The sequence below is a fragment of the Pan paniscus genome, chromosome 1 (genome assembly GCF_029289425.2).
Source record: "Pan paniscus chromosome 1, NHGRI_mPanPan1-v2.0_pri, whole genome shotgun sequence".
Taxonomy (NCBI): domain Eukaryota; kingdom Metazoa; phylum Chordata; class Mammalia; order Primates; family Hominidae; genus Pan; species Pan paniscus.
The window spans coordinates 112,701,313-112,719,186 of NC_073249.2; the positions used below are offsets into that span (position 1 = coordinate 112,701,313).

The 17,874-nt window shown below is 40.9% G+C and overlaps 1 protein-coding gene across 5 annotated transcripts in view; it reads right to left on the reverse strand.

Annotated features, from left to right (window-relative positions):
- NOTCH2 (notch receptor 2) overlaps nt 1-15,010 on the reverse strand; it is a 225,644-nt gene extending 210,634 nt beyond the window's left edge. For 4 of the 5 annotated variants that reach the window (XM_063606281.1, XM_063606272.1, XM_055102533.3 and 1 more), the window contains exon 1: nt 11,261-15,010. In XM_063606281.1, the coding sequence (XP_063462351.1) occupies nt 11,261-11,750 (490 nt within the window). In that variant the 5' untranslated portion in view covers nt 11,751-15,010. The remainder of the gene's footprint in view (nt 1-11,260) is intronic. The other variant, XM_063606283.1, reaches the window with a different exon arrangement.
- Nucleotides 15,011-17,874: the final 2,864 nt, after the last annotated feature.

Genomic DNA, 17,874 nt, shown 5'->3' on the forward strand with positions numbered 1-17,874 from the left:
TCCAAAGGATAGCCATATGAATTAAATAAAGCAATATTTGCAAAGCCCCTAGCAGAATGACAGACACATAATAATAAAAATCAAAAAAGAAAAAAAAATCTGATGTTTAAAAAATCAAGCTGCAAGGACCAGGCACGGTGGCTCACGCCTGTAATCCCAGCACTTTGGGAGGCTGAGGCGGGCAGATCACCTGAGGTCAGGAGTACGAGACCAGCCTGCCCAACATAGAGAAACCCCGTCTCTACTAAAACTACAAAAAATTAGCCAGGCGTTGTGGTGCATGCCTGTAATTCCAGCTACTCGGGAGGCTGAGTCAGGAGAATCACTTGAACCCAGGAGGTGGAGATTGCGGTGAGCCGAGATTGCGCCATTGCACTCCAGCCTGGGCAACAAGAGCAAAACTCCAACTCAAAAAAAAAGAAAAATCAAGCCACAAGTTTAAGTACCAGCTCTGTCACTTATTATGTAGGGGTAAACAATGTATACAAGTCACCTAACCCCTGTGAGGCTCCATTTCCACCAAGTTTGTGAGGATTAAAGGAGATCATTGTGTAAGAATACTCTATAAACTATAAATTTCCAACAGAAATGTTGGAGGTTGTTTGATTCTACAGAAGTAATTTTTATATTAATTGTATTTACTGGTCCTTCCAAACAATATCTTCATCTTTAAAATGGAAAAAACTGAGGCAGAGAAATGTTGAGCCATAGAGGGAAGGCTACTGGTTTGAAATGTAGGGTGGAGACAAGGGCTGGGCCAAAATAAATTTAGACCAGGACAAAGCAGAAAATTTCTGAAAGCTTCAAAGGAGAAAAATGAGAATACTCATCAACCTATGTTTTTAATCAACAGCTTCACCTGCTGGTTAAGCCTCTCAGTGCACAGTGTGGGCATAATAATTCTCTTACTTCCTCCCAGAAACAGTATTAGACTTCAGAGTGAGAAAGAACTTCACTATCAAATCTCTTTTCCTATTCATAAATTAATTTTGGGATGGGGCACAGAAACAAAGACCAGTGGACATAAATTTGAGTCTCAGTCTAACTGGCGTTTTCTGAACTACACCATTAAAAAAAAAAAAAAAAGAAAATATTGTAATCCTTCAAATAGGTTTCCTTCCTTGGTTGATCAGAAATGTCCTCATTCCCCAGGTCTCTTCATGCTAAATATGGTAATAGCTGGCAGACAGCCAGCCCAGTAAATTCCAATGATACTTAAGAAAGCATTCATATGGCCTGAAATTACTCTGAACCAAACACTTGAGACCTGCAGGGCTTCAGCATAGAGCAGTTCAGCTGGAGCAACGAATGTCAAAACCAGCGGGGTGCCTTAAAAACACAAAAGCTTGGAAAAAAAGCAATCTACTCTTCTTTATTGCTACATTCTTTAGCAACAACATTGATCTCCTACCCACTGTGCACACAGCACTGCACTAGGGCAGTGGGAGGCTGGATGGAGGAATGGAAGAAACAGGTGGTGTCCATGGGTTGCCAAAACAACAGGTTGCTTCAGTCAGTTCTGTCCTACAACTAATCAATTTGGTGAGGAAAGGGGGAGAGAATCTTAGTCATCTTCTTCTCTGATCAAGCTAACTGGCTAGACCCACTGTACTGGCATTTATCCATTAGGTCAAAGTGTCAGAATTAGCAGTGCATGGTAGACATAGCATTAGTCCTGCCTTTCAGGGATGTTAAATGCTTCAAAAATCTTGGCTATCTAGAAAAGGAGGACAGTAGCCGATTACGTCACCCACCCAAAATCATGTATTTGACTCCAGAATACACTGCTTTTCTCCAACATATTTTTTTATTAAGTATTCAAGTAAATGTCAATTTCCTAGACATATACAGCTGAAAGCATGCTGATTTACAATAGAGTCAGATAAGAACTTTCAAGTAGCTACAGAAAATAGCAGTTAACAAATGAATTAACCAATATCATTAGAAACCAAAGGATTAAAAAAAATTAACCTATGAAATGAACAATTTTTATATCAACATTGGTAGCAATTTGATGTTATGTTATATACTGCTAATTATTTCCATACATATTGTGACATATTTAAGACAAAAGACTAATGCCCTTAATATTTAAAGAGCTTTTTCAAACCAGTAAGAAAATAATTAAATGAGTAAAAGACACAATTTACCAAAATAAGTAGAAAAAAAGGCAATACAAATGCCACTGATGATATGAAAAAACATTCAATATCACTGTAATGAGAGAGGCATATTAAGATTAAGTAATATTTACCACTTATCAAATGGTAAAGATTTTTAAAAATAAAACCTAATGTTGACAATAGTATATTATGTGTGTGTGCATATAAATATATATGTAGATCTGTTCATAAACTAAAAATATATATATATATATAAATAAATCAACAGCTTTTCTAAATCTAAGGGTAAAAAAACCAAAGACGTATACCAAAAAATTAATGGCAGCATGATTGTGGACATTTTATTTATGCTTTTCTAGATTCTTCAAACATCCTTAACTACTTTTTCAAACATAATTACTTTTTATATTGCAAAAATAAAAAAATCTTGTAAAGGTGCCAGAGAATATCAGCAAAGTATAAATATGAGTTAATTATCTGTAAACATAACGAATAATTCTGTTGCTATGTAAACCTACCTTAAACTGTTTCAATGTTTGTTTTTAGTTACAACTATTTTCCTTAACTCTCTTAGAAAGAATATGTCAGAGAAGCCACTACATATTACTTACTTTAAATAGTAACATAATGCCAAAGACTTGCATGAATCTCAGGATACGGTCTTTTACCTAAAATTCCTCATGAAGATTAGAATGCACTTTAAATGTTGTAATAAAGTAAATGCCCTTAATGTTTCTAACTAAAGAAGATCTAGCAAATAAATAAACCCATATTCACAGCAAATAAAAATATAATAAAATAATCAAAATACACATGTCCTCAAACTTCAATGTGTCTTGACAGCGTCTGAACCAAAGCATGTGTAAGGAGAGAATTAAACAAAAATGTCTTTGCTACTTACCACATTTACCATTTAGAGAAGTTAATATATCAGCACTATCTAGTTTTGTGATTATTCATACTTAGAAACTCAACAGAATAGATTAGTGAGTAAACAGTATTCAATTATTCTTATTTGAATGTTGGTTAGGTATACCAATAGAACAACCTCTCCCTGCTAGGTACCAGTTAAAATAGATTATTGAAAATATTTGAGGCTTAAAAACTTCCAGAATCTTCTCACAAAAAAAAAGATGAAAATAAAAAGAGATGAAAAAGAAGGAAACAACAATTTTAAAACGTGCCTGCCTCAGAACAACGCAGTTTATTTTAGAATGTAACCACAGCTTCTTGTACAATACCTTATTCATCAAGCACAACTGTATTTTAAAGGAATGCTATTTGTTAAAAAGACAACATATTTAGGATAAGGTATCTAACTCCAACCACAATATTATCATCATGTTTTCCTTACTTCACAAAATACACACATACATTCATCATATGAATAAACATATATAATAAGGGTGAGAGAGCTACTCTTAACCCAGAAACAGGTTCTGCAACACCCATAGATCCAACCTGTCTTTATGCAACAATGAGTCCATCTTGGCAAGATGTTTGGCTGATGTATTCAAATAACCCAGAGTTCTGCCAGCTGCCAGTATCCTGCAGAAGGAACTGACTCGGAGACCAGAAACTGCCCTAGGCAAGCCTCCAGGGAAAGGTGCTTCAGTCCAATGGGAAGAATCACTGCCTGGCCAGAGGACCCGGGGTACCATGGCTGGAGCGACGTAGCTGGCTGGAAATGCGAGAGGGGCAAAGGACACTAAGGTGAACCCCCAAGAGCTTGTTCAATCATACCTAGTAAAGGCCAAACTATTGGGGAGCTAGTAGAACAGGGTTTTGCCAAGACAAGTACAAAAGGGTGAGGGAGATATTAGTATGATTAATCAATGCCACCTGAGGCAGCAACTCTGGGTGTGTCCACACCACACTTCAGTCACTGCCTGGCTGTGACGAGAAGTTCCTTCAGCCACTGCCACTGAGAACTGCATCTTCCAAGGAAGATATTTCCACCATAACTTGTCCTAGTTCAGGCTTGGCATTCGGGACTAAGAACACAGCACTCTCTCTTGCCGCAAACCCACTAACAGACATAATAGACACCACAACATGTGCCAAATTTATATTTACACCCTCACCAGACAAAGGCGTTTTTGTCTTTTCCCCAAGCCAAGTTCTAATACTTCTAAATTACAACACAGAAAGAGGAAAATGGCAGACAGCTCACGACAGCAGACAAGCCCAGCAAGGGTGAGCTGGAGGTCGCCTTTCCCTGGTGGTATTAAGACCTGAAGTTTACTCCCAAGACCCTATAGCTCCGAGTCACCCTGACTACAGGAAACTGCTTTCAGAGAGCATAGATAAATGATAAAATAACTGTATTTCATATTCCTAATTGTGTGCTTATCTGTCTTGTCTCCATGATGATGTCAGCTCCTTGGGAGCAGGACCATATTTTCTACTTGGTCAATGATTCCCACACATCTGGAAGAGTAGAATACCCTGTACTTGCTACCACATGATGCCAAGGGAAGCACACAAATTAAGTGTGACAACACACCACAATGCTCCCCCAATACACCACTAAGACAGCAGAGCTACAAAGATAGCAAATGTTAGTGCCAAGGGCTAGTGATCCTACCAGTGAATTACATGGAAACCTATGTATTTACATACACAAATTAATACAATAATTCCTTTGCTTTTCTTATTCCAAGCTATGGCTTTATCATCCCCCTTTCTTGGCTTTACTCTCCTTTTTAAGACCACAATGTATGTTCTGCCATACAGATAATATTCTCCTCAAAAAAGAGAGACAGGAGAAAAAACAGATCTACGGCAAACCTCCTACCACTACCAGTGATGCAGTTTGTCCCATCTCAAGCCTATGAGCATATCCTTTCAGATCTGAAGCCACTTCCTTCTTCCTATCAAGGACAGTATTATCAAGTGTCTTTGTGAGAGGAGCAATCCTGTGCCCCTTCTTGCAGATTGTTTTGTTCTGCTCAAGAAGCCCTAGATTCCTCCTTTATTTTCCTTTCCTTATTTCATTTGCTGCAGCAGCCCAGAAACCCCAAAAGCAGGACCACCAGAAATGAGTGACCTTTATATCTCTCCACACTAACACATCTGAGGGAAACTGCTGACACCAAATATGTGTTCATGAGCTAATGAAGCAGAAATCCTCAAAGGAAACACCATTTGCAACGGCTGAGGACAGAATTCTTTAGTGGACACCAAAAAGGCTGTGGGACTCCTATGTATTCTAACATGTCAGGTAACATTCTAATGGAGGAATAAGGAGGCTTACAACAAAGTCATACAACACAAACAGAAGTCTGAAAATGCTGGATTTCGCAAATTTCTTTTAAGACAAAACAAACAACTTTACTAACCTTATACCATAGCAGCTTTCTTCTCTGTACTAAGTGAGGCCAGCAAGTAGGAGGCATTTCCAAGGGGGAAAAATGACCACAGGATCTAGCCAAAGCAACCTGTCTCTAATACTCTCAAAAAACAAACAAACAAAAACAAACACTTTGATTTCCCAGATTCACTCTGCAGTGATTCTAAAACTTTCCTAATGTAAGAATCACCTGGCTATTTCTTGAACACACAAATTCCCAGATGACATTCCAGATGCACTGAATCAGAATCTCCATGAGAACACCTGAGCTATTCTTATCATAAGAGAGGTTAGGGAAACACTGCTTGATAAATGTTATTCTCCCACCAGTGCCCACCTGTGCAGGGAGGTATGAAACAAGTAGGGCTAAGATGCTTTACTTGAGCAATCACCCCAGACATGCTCCTCACTGGGTTTGACTCCTTTTATGGAGAGCTGTGTGTCAGCTCAGTAAAGTCTACAGATAAGCATCTCTTTGGGTCCCTATCACCTGCACAGGTCTCAGGACTCTGAGACAAATTTCTGAGTAGATGTCAATGAGGACAAGTCATGAGGAGATGGATTATAGCTGAATATAAGAAGATCTTTCTAAGAATTAGAGCTGGCCAAAGATGGAATAAACTGCTGTGGAGAGCTGTCTACCACAAGAGATGTTCAAGAAGAGAGAAAATATGGTACCTCTTGACTAGAATGTTGTAAACATCAGATCCAGCATGGGATGGACAGAAAGACTAGATGAATTTTAAAGTTCCCGCCAATGCATAAGTCAACAAAGAGGAAAATTTCAGCCACTCCTTAATTAATTAAAAGAGATAGCAAAAAAAGTCTGTGGGTGGGGTCAGCTTTCAACTGATCCTATCTCTTCAAAGGAAAAAAGAACATAGAAACACACTCCAACTCACCATCAGCCTCTCCTATAGAATGTTCTAAAGGTGGGAAAGCAGGAGTCATAGATGCTGTGACTAAGACCTGCTGCTCAGTTGACTCTGAATTTGGGGCACATGCCAGACAAGTTCTGTAGTACAGAGAAGAAATGTGTGTAGCACAGACCTGGCCCTCAAGGATCAAAATCATGTGGCAGAGACAACTCAACACCATGTGATTCTCTCAAATATTTATTCATCATATTTCACCTTTAGTTTTTGTCAGTAGGGTGTTCAGGGGACTCTCTTGGTTCAAAAAAAAAAAAGCAAATATACTTTACTAAATGTACATATTCTCTCAATCCAGTACAAGTTTGCAATATCCAACTCAATGAAAAAAATCTCAAAAAAAATTATCAAAATAAATATAAACTTAGTTAACTCTAATTTTAAAAATAGTATTCCAAAAATGACTAGTCCCTTAAATGATGAGATTACAATAAGGTGTGGCTATTCTGGACAAAATAACAGAAATTGCTGGCCTAGTAATACAGTAATACAGGAAGCAGTGGAAGCAAACTTGAGTGAGAGGCAGGGGGTGGATGGCAGTGCCTTTGAAGTGAGATTCCAAAGTCAAAGTGACCTTTATAAATTGCAGAAGTGATCAGAAAAAGAAAGAAAGAAACCCCACACACAAAGAAATTCAAAATTACAAGTTTAAATGAAACATCTGGGGAAGGGAAAAATTTGGTTTTTCCCCAAATGTAAGGTAAGCATGACTCCTGCAAATACTATTTTTAAAATGTCTAGGAGTACCACAGTTGTCCAAAATAAGAAAATGGCTAAAAATAATTGTTCGACTGAACAAGTATTTATTGTGTGCCTATTAGATACCAAGGCATCATGCCAGGTACAGGGGTAGGGTATGGGCATTAGAATAAACACATAAATGAAAATGCACGATTCCTTCCTCATGTACGCATTAACAATAAGCACTTGAGGATGTTATAATAGTTTTTGTGCACATAAGCGCATTTGTACATGAGATGGAAGCAATGTGGACAGTGAATGAGGCACTGGACACCAGAAGAAAGGAATTCTAGTCTCAACTCTAATTGGCTCTGTGACCATGAACAATGAACATCAGAAAATGGAGGACCAAAACAGTGGCTCTCCTACAAGGTCACCAAACCAATTAATAACAGACCTGGAGAAGAATTCTGGTCTTCTGGCTCCTAGTTCAGTGATCTGTCCAAAATACTACACATATGGTAGGCTGACAAAGAAAGAAAAGAAGACCTTTTGGTTTCAAGTCATTTGCAGAGAAAGGGGGGGAAACAAAAACGGGAAAATCAGGAAAGGGTGGAAGGAAAATTAATAGTTCAAATTTAGGCATTCGAACTGAGACATCAAGAAAGGAAGCATGTAACTATGGACTGTGAACACAATATAAAGAAAATGATGTAAAATTTCTTATATCCTTATTCAAATCACGCCTTGCAGTTTTTTACTCTAAAATCATTGCAGACGTATATAGATAAAGGGTCAAAAAACAACATGTATGAATGACATTTAAGGAAAAAGAGAAGAAAACAGAAGAAAAAACAGAAGAAAAGGGAAAAGGAGAGGTGGAGAATTTATTATATCATCTAAATATATGAAGCCCTTCTAAAGGGTCAATGCAGACATATTGCACCCAGATAAACAGAAGAAATGGCATTATATTCTATATCTCTTATGTTAGCAATTTTAAAATTCCTTGAGTCAGAAGCGTTAAACACTGGAATGACTAAGGTTACATTTGTTATGGAAATTTCTTAAATTTAGAAAGACCTCATACACACACCTGAAGGTAAAAAAAAATGTACTTAATCAGTGGGTTGCAACCAAGTTACTTGTCAGAATCACCTGTAAACCTTGAAAAAATATGGATTCTCAAACTTACCTTATCAGAATCCCTGGGTGCTGAGTCCAAGATCCACCCCAACAGATTTTGATGTAGCCAGGACACAGAGTTTTTTTCTACCATAATGGGAGAGGTAGGGAGGAGGATCACTAGGAATGGCAACACAGAGTGGGAACTAGATCAATGCAAATTTTGTGGGCAAAATAGAATTTCTGTGGGTGTGATATTTTTAAAATGTATTGTAAGGCTGCTCTGAACCATCCAAGCATATCCCACTGAATTTAAACATTCTCTAAAGGTCCTGAAGTCAGCAACTACAATCCAGGTGAACCAAAAGTTGCTCCTCTATGTCATAGAAGCCTACAGGAGAGGCAGTAGGGTGGGAATGGAGCAGAGAGATCCCAAGAAGTTATGGGTAAATATTTTTTAAATCTAAACATTCAGAAAAATAAGAGAGACTAGGAATCACTCTCCTCCTCCTCTCCACCACACCAAAAAAAAAAAAAAAAAAAAGGAATAATAAGAAAGTGAAAGGAAAAATAGTTTTAGGTTAAATTTCATCACCATCTGAAAGAAAATTACTCCGATTTTGTTTAAGCAAGAGAAGAATTCAGCTGAGAAATTATCTAGCAGGCAGCAAAATCAGGGAGTCACTTCCCATTGCAAAGCAAAAGAAAACAAGGAGCAAGAGGATGGTCCTGGATAGCTGTTTAGACAATCAGACACACTGCTAACATCTCCTTGCCTTAGAAACTCCGTGATGTTTAAATTAACAATTGGCCACAAGCCAAACACAGGAACACTCAAAAGTTTAGAAGGGTGTGCTGTAATTGGTACCTTAGCAAAACACAATAACAAATTAAGAGGATTCAAGAAGCCTTCACTGTAGACTCTAAGAAGATTTAAGATTTGTACCAAGAAACAGGCTTCTAAATCTCTTCTACTGCATTAGTTTAGCATCTAAAGAACACCTGTCTAAAAATCAAAATATCTAAATCCTATCCTTTGAGTCAACTTGACTAACACTCAACTTGACTACCTAAAAGCTAGCTAATAATCGCAGCACCTCAGCAGAGCAGAGGTGGAGGGCATAGTTTTATGCACTGAGATCCTATAATAAAAGAAGCCCTATGTGTCAGAGTAATCCCATTTCTGACATCATATTATTTAATACTTAATTTTTCAAATCACTTTACAATCATATTTATTATTCCCTACAATTCTCTAAAGCAGGTTATTCCTTTAGTCCTGCTTCATAGGTGAGGAGACTACATATCATGAAGATTAAGTTATTTACCAAAACAAGTTAATGATAGACCAAGGATTATTACCCTCAGACTGTCTCATTGATTATACTCCTCTCTATCCTAAAGCTACACTTAAAGCTTTCACTCAAAGAAAAAGGAAAAGCAAAAACACCATCATATATGCTCTTTATTAAATGCTTCAGAAACAACAGCTCTGCTTCATCACTACAAAGCCTCCTAGTCCACTTCTGAAATTCTTAGTGACCTAGACGTGTACGAAATTTGAACTTTCCAAGAAGTATCTAGTTGGTGCTGAACAACCCAGTACTATTTTCAGGTGATAAATAACCTTGTTCTCTTTTTAAACATCTGCGATTGACATGTCGACTGACTGTTAACAATGAACAAAGATCATATTTTTCTGAAGCTCATCACCTTCCTAACCTTTTCTTTGAAAACAGATGTAGTTCATGTACTAGTTTTTTGGGGAAGGTAAAAATCTTTATTCAGATTAGGCTCAGAAAAAGAAGGGGCTCCTTTCCGTTCAACAAATATGCACAAGACACCATCCCACTGGGAGCATCAATCTCAGAAGCAGTAAAACACAGCCTCGGCCCTGAAAGGACTTTCTGAACACCTTTGGAGTGTCATCCGTTTAATATATATTATTTTAATTAATCCTATTAGCTGGATAATTTCATTCCCATTTTACTGGTGAGTTCATATAGCAGAGCTGGATTTGAATCCAGGATTACAGAGCAGGGCTCCAAAGCCCAAGTTATTTCCACTAAAGGGTCTGAAGAAATGTAGAATCTAAAAGTGTGGGTGGGATGGGGAAGATATGATTTGATTCCCTTTCCTTGGTCCAACCGTGTTAGAAACATCCAACCATAAAGAAGCTTTCTAAGGATGCCCTTTGAATTAACGTATCCACTTTTTCTCACCCGCCCGTGCCCCACCCCCAGCCATGCCAAAGGAGCAGCAAATGCTGCTGCCAGGTTGGAGGAATTGGTGATCGTCACACCACATTCCTGGGTCTGGACACAGCCTGAAACAGCAGCAGAGCTCCGCGCCTCGGAAAGAATAACAGCAGTTGAGATTTTTAAATCATGTGCCTCAGCATGCAGCCACACCAGTTGCCCTACTTCTCCTGCCTCCACCTTTCAAAGACGCGAGCAGCACACCGGGCTCCTCCGGACTTTCGGTGGGGTTGGAGTGTCAAAACTCAGGCGCGCCGCAAAACCCCGTCCCCATCCAAACCAAGCCCACACACCCGGCCCATGTGCCGCCCCCTGGCAAAGGCGAGGCTGGCTGCGAAGGTGCAGGCCGTTTGGCTTGGCGGCCCTGCCCCCGCTCTCCACGCCAGAATCTGGCATTCCTTCGCTCAGCCCCTCCGAGGCCCGCCGTCGGCTCTCGCTCGACCCCAGGAAACGCGGAACCTGAAGGGCAAAACTGCCCACCTCCCTGCACCCTGGCACTACGAAAAAGGAGTTTCTGAGACTTGCTGCCGGCCTCCCTCCTGCCGAGGAGGCATGTGAGGGGTCCCGGGCCGCGGGGAGCAGAAGCGGCGGGGAACCCCGGGGGTTGGCGGGGCACCACGGGAGGGGCCCCCGGCGATGTCCAAACTCTTGGGAACCCAGCGAGTGGCCTCGCTCCGCGCCGGCGGCCGAGCCTGGCCTTCCCACACAGAGAAGGACCGAGGGGGAGAAGGGTCGCCCCAGGTGGCAGCCCCGGGATCAGCGGACAGCGCCCCTCAGCCCGATACTCACCATGCGCGGGGGCCGCGCAGCACAGCCAGAGCGCCAGCAGCGCCCACAGCAGAGCGGGGCGCAGGGCGGGCATCTTCTCGGTCGCCTCCTCCGCCGCCACCGCCGCCTGGGCAGATCCACATGGGGAAGGGGTCCCGATAGAGGAGCCCCACTCTCTCCTCCCCTCCTCCTGCTTCAAAGGCTCAGGCCCTGGCGCTACGCTCCGAAGCCCAGGCGCAAATGCCTGGACTCCCCGGGCCCCGAGTCCGCCGCTCCTCGGCCGCCGCCTCAGCCGCCGCCCGAAGTTTGGCTGAAACTTTCTCGGGTGTGCAGCGAAGCAGCCTCGTGTGTCCTTCCGCCTCAGCCGCCTCCTCCCACCGCAAGCCCCGCCCCACTGTCGCCGCGGCCTCGGCCCCGCCGCCTTGGGCACCCAGGGGTTTCCCGCAGGAAGAAGCGCCGGCCCGAGCTCCGCGCGGAGGGATCTACTACGAGTCACTGGCCCCGTCCGCATCCTTCTCCAGCGTCCCCGGGCCCGCCGCGCCTTAACTCGGTCAAGGCTGCAGCGGCTCGCTGGCTTGACCAGTGCAGAAGGGGCGTGGGGGTGAGGGGGGTGGGGTAGGACTCTGAACTTCAAGCACTGGAGTTTGCCGGGATCGTGAACTTGCAGGGAGAGGTGGTCCTCATCCAGTGAGGTCTGTATCGCCACCTACACCCACACATCCACACACTGCTTTGCTAGCTAGAGGAATGCTCTGGAGTAGGACCAGTGCTGTCAAAGAAGGAAAGTGGGCCAAGGCGCCAAAGTCCATTAAAAAGGAATAGAGCCATCACGGAGTGGTGCTGCCCCATTCATTCATTCATTTGTTCATCCGTGTAGCAAATATTTCTTAAGTGCCTTACTTTGCGTAGCTGTGTGCTTGGCAGTGGGATGATACCAAAGATGCACAAGCAACTTTGAGTACCAAGACTTTGCCGCTGTGGGCTGGGGGATTCAGGGAAGGCTTTCCCAGAGGAGCTGGGATGAAAGCAGGATCTTGAAAGGTCAGTAAAATTTGTATAAGACAAGGAGACCAGCTAAGCTAAGGATATTCGTTGTAACACTGAATAGCAAAACCTTGAAAACAACATAAATGCCCACCCTTAGAGGAATGGATGAATAATGTATGGTATATTTATAAAACGAAATGCAACACAGTAATTGAAAAGACTATAGCTATTTATGTCAATAGGGATAAATCTTAAAAACTAAATGATAGTGAAAAAACTAATCGCAGAGGGAGACAAAGTATACCATTTATGTATATTTTTTCAAGACAATACTACACATTATCTGTGGATGCATATATATAGATATAGATATTAAGAGACTATAACCAGAATAGTAGTTACTTCCAGGGCAGGAGAGTAGGGGGTGTGATCAAACCTGGGTACAAGTGGGCTTCTAAGAAAAGAGCTAAAAGTAAGAAGAACAACAATAGTTGTATGGACACATCATTCCGGGAAAGAGCCCTCGTGAAAGCAAAGGTACAGTCAAAAGAGTAAGTAAATGAGTTCTGTCTCTGTTAGCAGTGAGAGGAGTCAAGGATGGAAAGAGGGTTGGGACCAAATTATGCAGCCTTGAATGGCAAGCTGAAAGGGTGGGGAGGCAGCTACCTCTTAGGTCACATAAAACTATTGAAAGTTTTTGAACAGAGTTGAGATTGATGGAAAGGAAGATTGCTCTGATAATTCTGTAGAAAATTGATTGTTGGGAACAAGAGGTGAACTGGAGCCCCAGGACCAGTCAAGAGTTGGTGAACAGTCCAGGCACAAATTTAAGAAGACCTGAACTAATAAGGTAGATTTCAGAAGGAATGAATCTGAGACAATGTTAAAGAAACAGAAAAAAAAAAAAAATGGAGGTGTGACTAATTGGATGTGGGAGTTTACAATCCTGTTGGGATGGGAAATCCTACCCACAGAACCTCTCCCTGACTCCTATAGGATAAAATTCAAACTTCTAAACATGGTACATACAAGGCCTTTTCGTCATTGGGCCCCATCTCCTGTCCTCCCTGCCCCTGTTGTGAACTTCACACAATAACAGTATTGACTAACTTGAGATTCCCCCAAACATATCTTGCTGTTTCTGTCCCTGTATCTTTTGTTCCTTTGGCTTGGAATGACTCCTCTAGTCCCCTTCCCGCCTCCTCTTAATGAACTTCTAATCATAATTCATCCTTCAGTCCAAAGAAGGCTTTGCCGACACCACAATAAATTCCTCCCCCTAACAGACAGTCCCTCCACTGTCTTCCACTGCCGCTTCCTTATCTTAACACCGATACTTATTTTTCACACAGGACTCTTTGTATTTCTGTGTTCTCAACTAAGTTTTGAGGTCCTCATGGGCAAAGACCACAGCCTATTAATCCCCAGTGTCTATCACATAATAGATGTTGAACTAGAATGTAAAACAACACTAAGCAAGTACAAGTCAGTATGGGCATAGACCTATGAAGTTCCAAAACTGCATGTTAACAAGCACTTTAGGTAAGCAAGTACCATTAGTGAAAGTAGTCACATTGAAATACTGGAAACCCTTTTCAAAAATAACGTAGTCAAAATATTTTTGGAATTTGTCTTGTGCAAGTATGTTCAGAGAAAGATAACATTATTTTTCAGTTGTTTACCCACAGTGTTACCAGTTCGATCTTCCTCTTTACTCACTAAAGATAATTCATAGTGACTTGGCTGCATACAAATTTTAAAAATCACCTGCAAAGATAAGTTTTGTCACTATTAAAATATATTCAGAAGAATATAAGATAGTTATCCCCAAAGAGCAACTCTAGAAGCGACTGTAGCTATGACAACATTATTAAAATAAATGTGCAGGCCAGGCGTGGCGGCTTATGTCATAATCCCAGCACTTTGGGAAGCTGAGGTGGGCAGATCACCTGAGGTCAGGAGTTCGAGACCAGCCTGGCCAACATGTTGAAAACCCGTCTCTACTAAAAATACCAAAAATTAGCCGGGCATGGTGGCGAGCACCTGTAATCCCAGCTACTCAGGAGACTGAGGCAGTAGAATCACTTGAACCCAGGAGGCAGAGATTGCAGTGAGCCAAGATCGTGCCACTGTACTCCAGCCTGGACAACAAGAGTGAAACTCCGTCTCAAAAAAAAAAAAAAAAAAAAAAAAAAAAAAAAAAAAAAAAAAGGTATGCAGTTTCTCAAAGTAACCGTTTTAAAGAAAGCAGCTATTATGTTCACATATAACTTTTGTTGAATGTGTTACAATATGAAAACTTACTGCATACATTCTGGTAAGGACAAGAGAAGTAAAGAGTAAATATGAATGGAAGTAAGGGAAAAATATGACTGAAGACATTTTTTAAAGAGAAGTTTTAATGATAGAAAAATATGAATAAGGGCCACCAATTGTTTTAGTTTTAATCAAAACTAAAAATATACATCTATGTCTTTACTGATTTAAACTCACATAAAACTGCCTTCCAAAATAAATGCAGAATTGGGCACTTATTTGTTCTCATGTCTGTCCTCTCAGAGCCAGTAAGCTGTAAAAAACTCTCAAAATAAAACTCTGTTTTATTTTCTGTTTTGCCCCGGTTTCTATCACATAAGTGCTCAATAATATATGTTTTACATAAATGCTGAATGAGGAACATATATATCTATATAAACTGGGGAGCAATGCAAGACTGGAAGAATGTCTTGGTGTGTTGGAGAAGTTGAAGAAGAGATTGTGGGATAGCTATGACACATAGATTGAGCTACACCACGAATCTCTCCATGTAACCCAGAAACCCAAGGATATGTGATGAGATGTTTGTGGAAGCAGGAATTAAAAGGAAGATTTCTTTTAATAATGCCTTGCAGTTGCGCAGTGATTTAGACCTTCCAAAAACACTTTTAATTATATTATCTCATTTGATCCTCAAAACAATCGTGGGAAATAGGCACCCCAGTCATTATTATCCCCATTTTGCAGATGAAGAAACTGAGATAGAGCTTTAAGTATCTTGCCCAAGGTTAAATAAGTAATTAGTGAGCTGAGACAAACCCCCCACTATTTCTGTCCTCTTACTCAGTCTCACTCCACTGTACCTTTGTGCAACAATGTGAAGCACATCCAAGATGATATTTAGTGTGGGGACCTCTGCGTAGAGGGACACCAGCTTCTTGTCACTTCCATGTTAGCACAGAACAAGCTGACCCACTGTAACTAGGAAACATAAACAAGTGAATACATTCTTTTAATTTAAAATTTTTTTGAGAGCCCGTTCTCTACAAAGCACATACTAGGCTCTGCGGCAATGCAGAAATAAATAAAACCCAGTCCCTGTTCTTTGGAGATCACAGAGCAGTGAGGCAGGCCAACATACAAATAACATAACTACAACAGAGATAAAGCACAGGGATATGGGAAAGTAGAGAGCACTGGGATTAATTTTGAGTCCACTTTCCTCTCATCCAGTCCCCAGCCTGAAAGATATGAACTGTGGTGGCCCACACAGCTGGACTGTAAACCATGTGACAAGAGTCATTTCTTACCCCTTATTCATGTTTGTAAACTCCACAGTAGTTGGTTCTTTGCCTTGAATAGAGTATGTGCTCAATAAAGACCTACTTTCTGAAAGGTTCACAGAGTTCAGCCAAACACAGGACAAGTTCTAGAAGGCAAGAAGTTAACCTCAAGATTCAAACTAGCTCTGAGAATTAAGAACCAGCCAGACCCTTCCACTGAGCCTAGACCCAATTAATTACCTCTGCTCTAATTAAGGGAATCAGTAATGTAAGTAATTGTAATATGGGCGATATAGTTTGCCTGTGTCCCCACCCAATATCTTATTTTGAATTGTAATCCCCATGTGTCAAGGGAGAGACCAGGTGGAGGTAATAGAATCATGGGGGTGGTTTCTCCCATGCTGTTCTCCTGATAATGAGTGAGTTCACGAGATCTGATGGTTTTATGTGTTTGGTAGTTCCTCCTGCATTAATTTTCCTTCATGCTGCCTTATGAAGAAGGTACCTTGCTTCCCCTTTGCCTTCTGCCATGATTGTTAAGTTTCCTGAGGCCTTCCCAGCCATGGTAAACTGTGAGTCAGTTAACATGTTTCCTTTATAAATTACCCAGTCTTGGGCAGTTCTTTACAGCACTGTGAAGACAGACTAATACAGTGGGCTTGTTGACATAGTTTTGCCCTTTTATGAATGTGATTATCTCAATTTTATTGATGTTAAGGAAGGACACAGTGGCCCACACCTGTAATCCCAACACTTTGGGAGTCCAAGGCAGAAGGATGGCTTGAGCCCAGGAGTTCAAGACCAGCCTGGGCCACAAAGTGAGACCCTGTCTCTACAAAAAATTAAAAAACTAACTGGGCATGGTGATGCATGTCTCTAGTCCCAGCTACTTGGGAGGCTGAGGTGGGAGGACCACTTGATCCCAGGAGGTTGAGGCTGCAGTGAACCATGTTACCACTGCTGCATTTCAGCTCGGGTGACAGAGCAAGACCCTGTCAAAAAAAAAAAAAAAAAACTTACCTAGAAATTTCAAATCTTCTGCTATGCTTGAGATAAGCAGGAAAATTCATATAGGAATGCTCACTGTATCACTCCCTTAAAATCTTCTTTTAAGCATTTTATGCTAGGAGGTATTACACTTCAATTCCTAAATAGGTGTGTACTTTTTGTATATAATGATGTATGAAAGGGTTGACCTGTATGCACCAAGATGTCTCCCCAATTTAACAGTATCATAAATTCACAACTGTGTAATTATCAAACCACAGTATTATTGGATGAGTCTCAGTGCTTTGGTCACTAAAATGGTTATGCAATTTTGAATATTTATTGCCGTTGTTCTCAGGGACTGTTGAATTGTTTTTACTCACATTCTTATATTCTTCCTTCATGATTAGCCAAGACATTCTTGACAGCAAGATTCAGGCATACAGAAAGTTTCTACTTCAAAATATGGAAAATCTTCTTACCATCTAGGTGCAGATCATATCTAAGTCCCCCGAAGAAAAAGAAAATGGAAACTTTTCTTACTAAGTGGAATTCAAAATGGTTAACTAAGTATGAGAGAGGGGACATCAAAAGTAAGGAAGAGAAATCCCATTATAAAAAGTGTGCACAGGCCAGGCACAATGACTCACACCTGTAATCCCAGCACTTTGGGAGGCCAAGACGGGAGGATTGCTTGAGGCTAGGAGTTCAAGACCAGCCTGGGCAACATGTTGAAACCCTAACTCTACAAAAAATACAAAAATTAGCTGGGCATGGTGGTGCACGCCTATGGTCCCAGCCACTCAGGAGTCTGAGGTGGAAGAATCACCTGTGCCTGAGAAATCAAGACTGCAGTAAGCCGTGATCACACCACTCCACCACTCCAGTCTGGGTGACAAAGTGAGACCCTGTCTCCAAAAAAAAAAAAAAAAAAAAAAAAAAAAAAAAAAAGCATTAAAAATCTCCTTCTAAGTAAGTAATTCATTGGGAGATAATTAATGGCTGGAAACAGGTATTTATAATGGAAGCATACATGGCCTTAACGATAGGGTTTGCTTCTGAAAACACTCTAATTAAAAAGGGGAAGAGTAATTTTATAGGAAAGTACAAATCAGTGGTGTG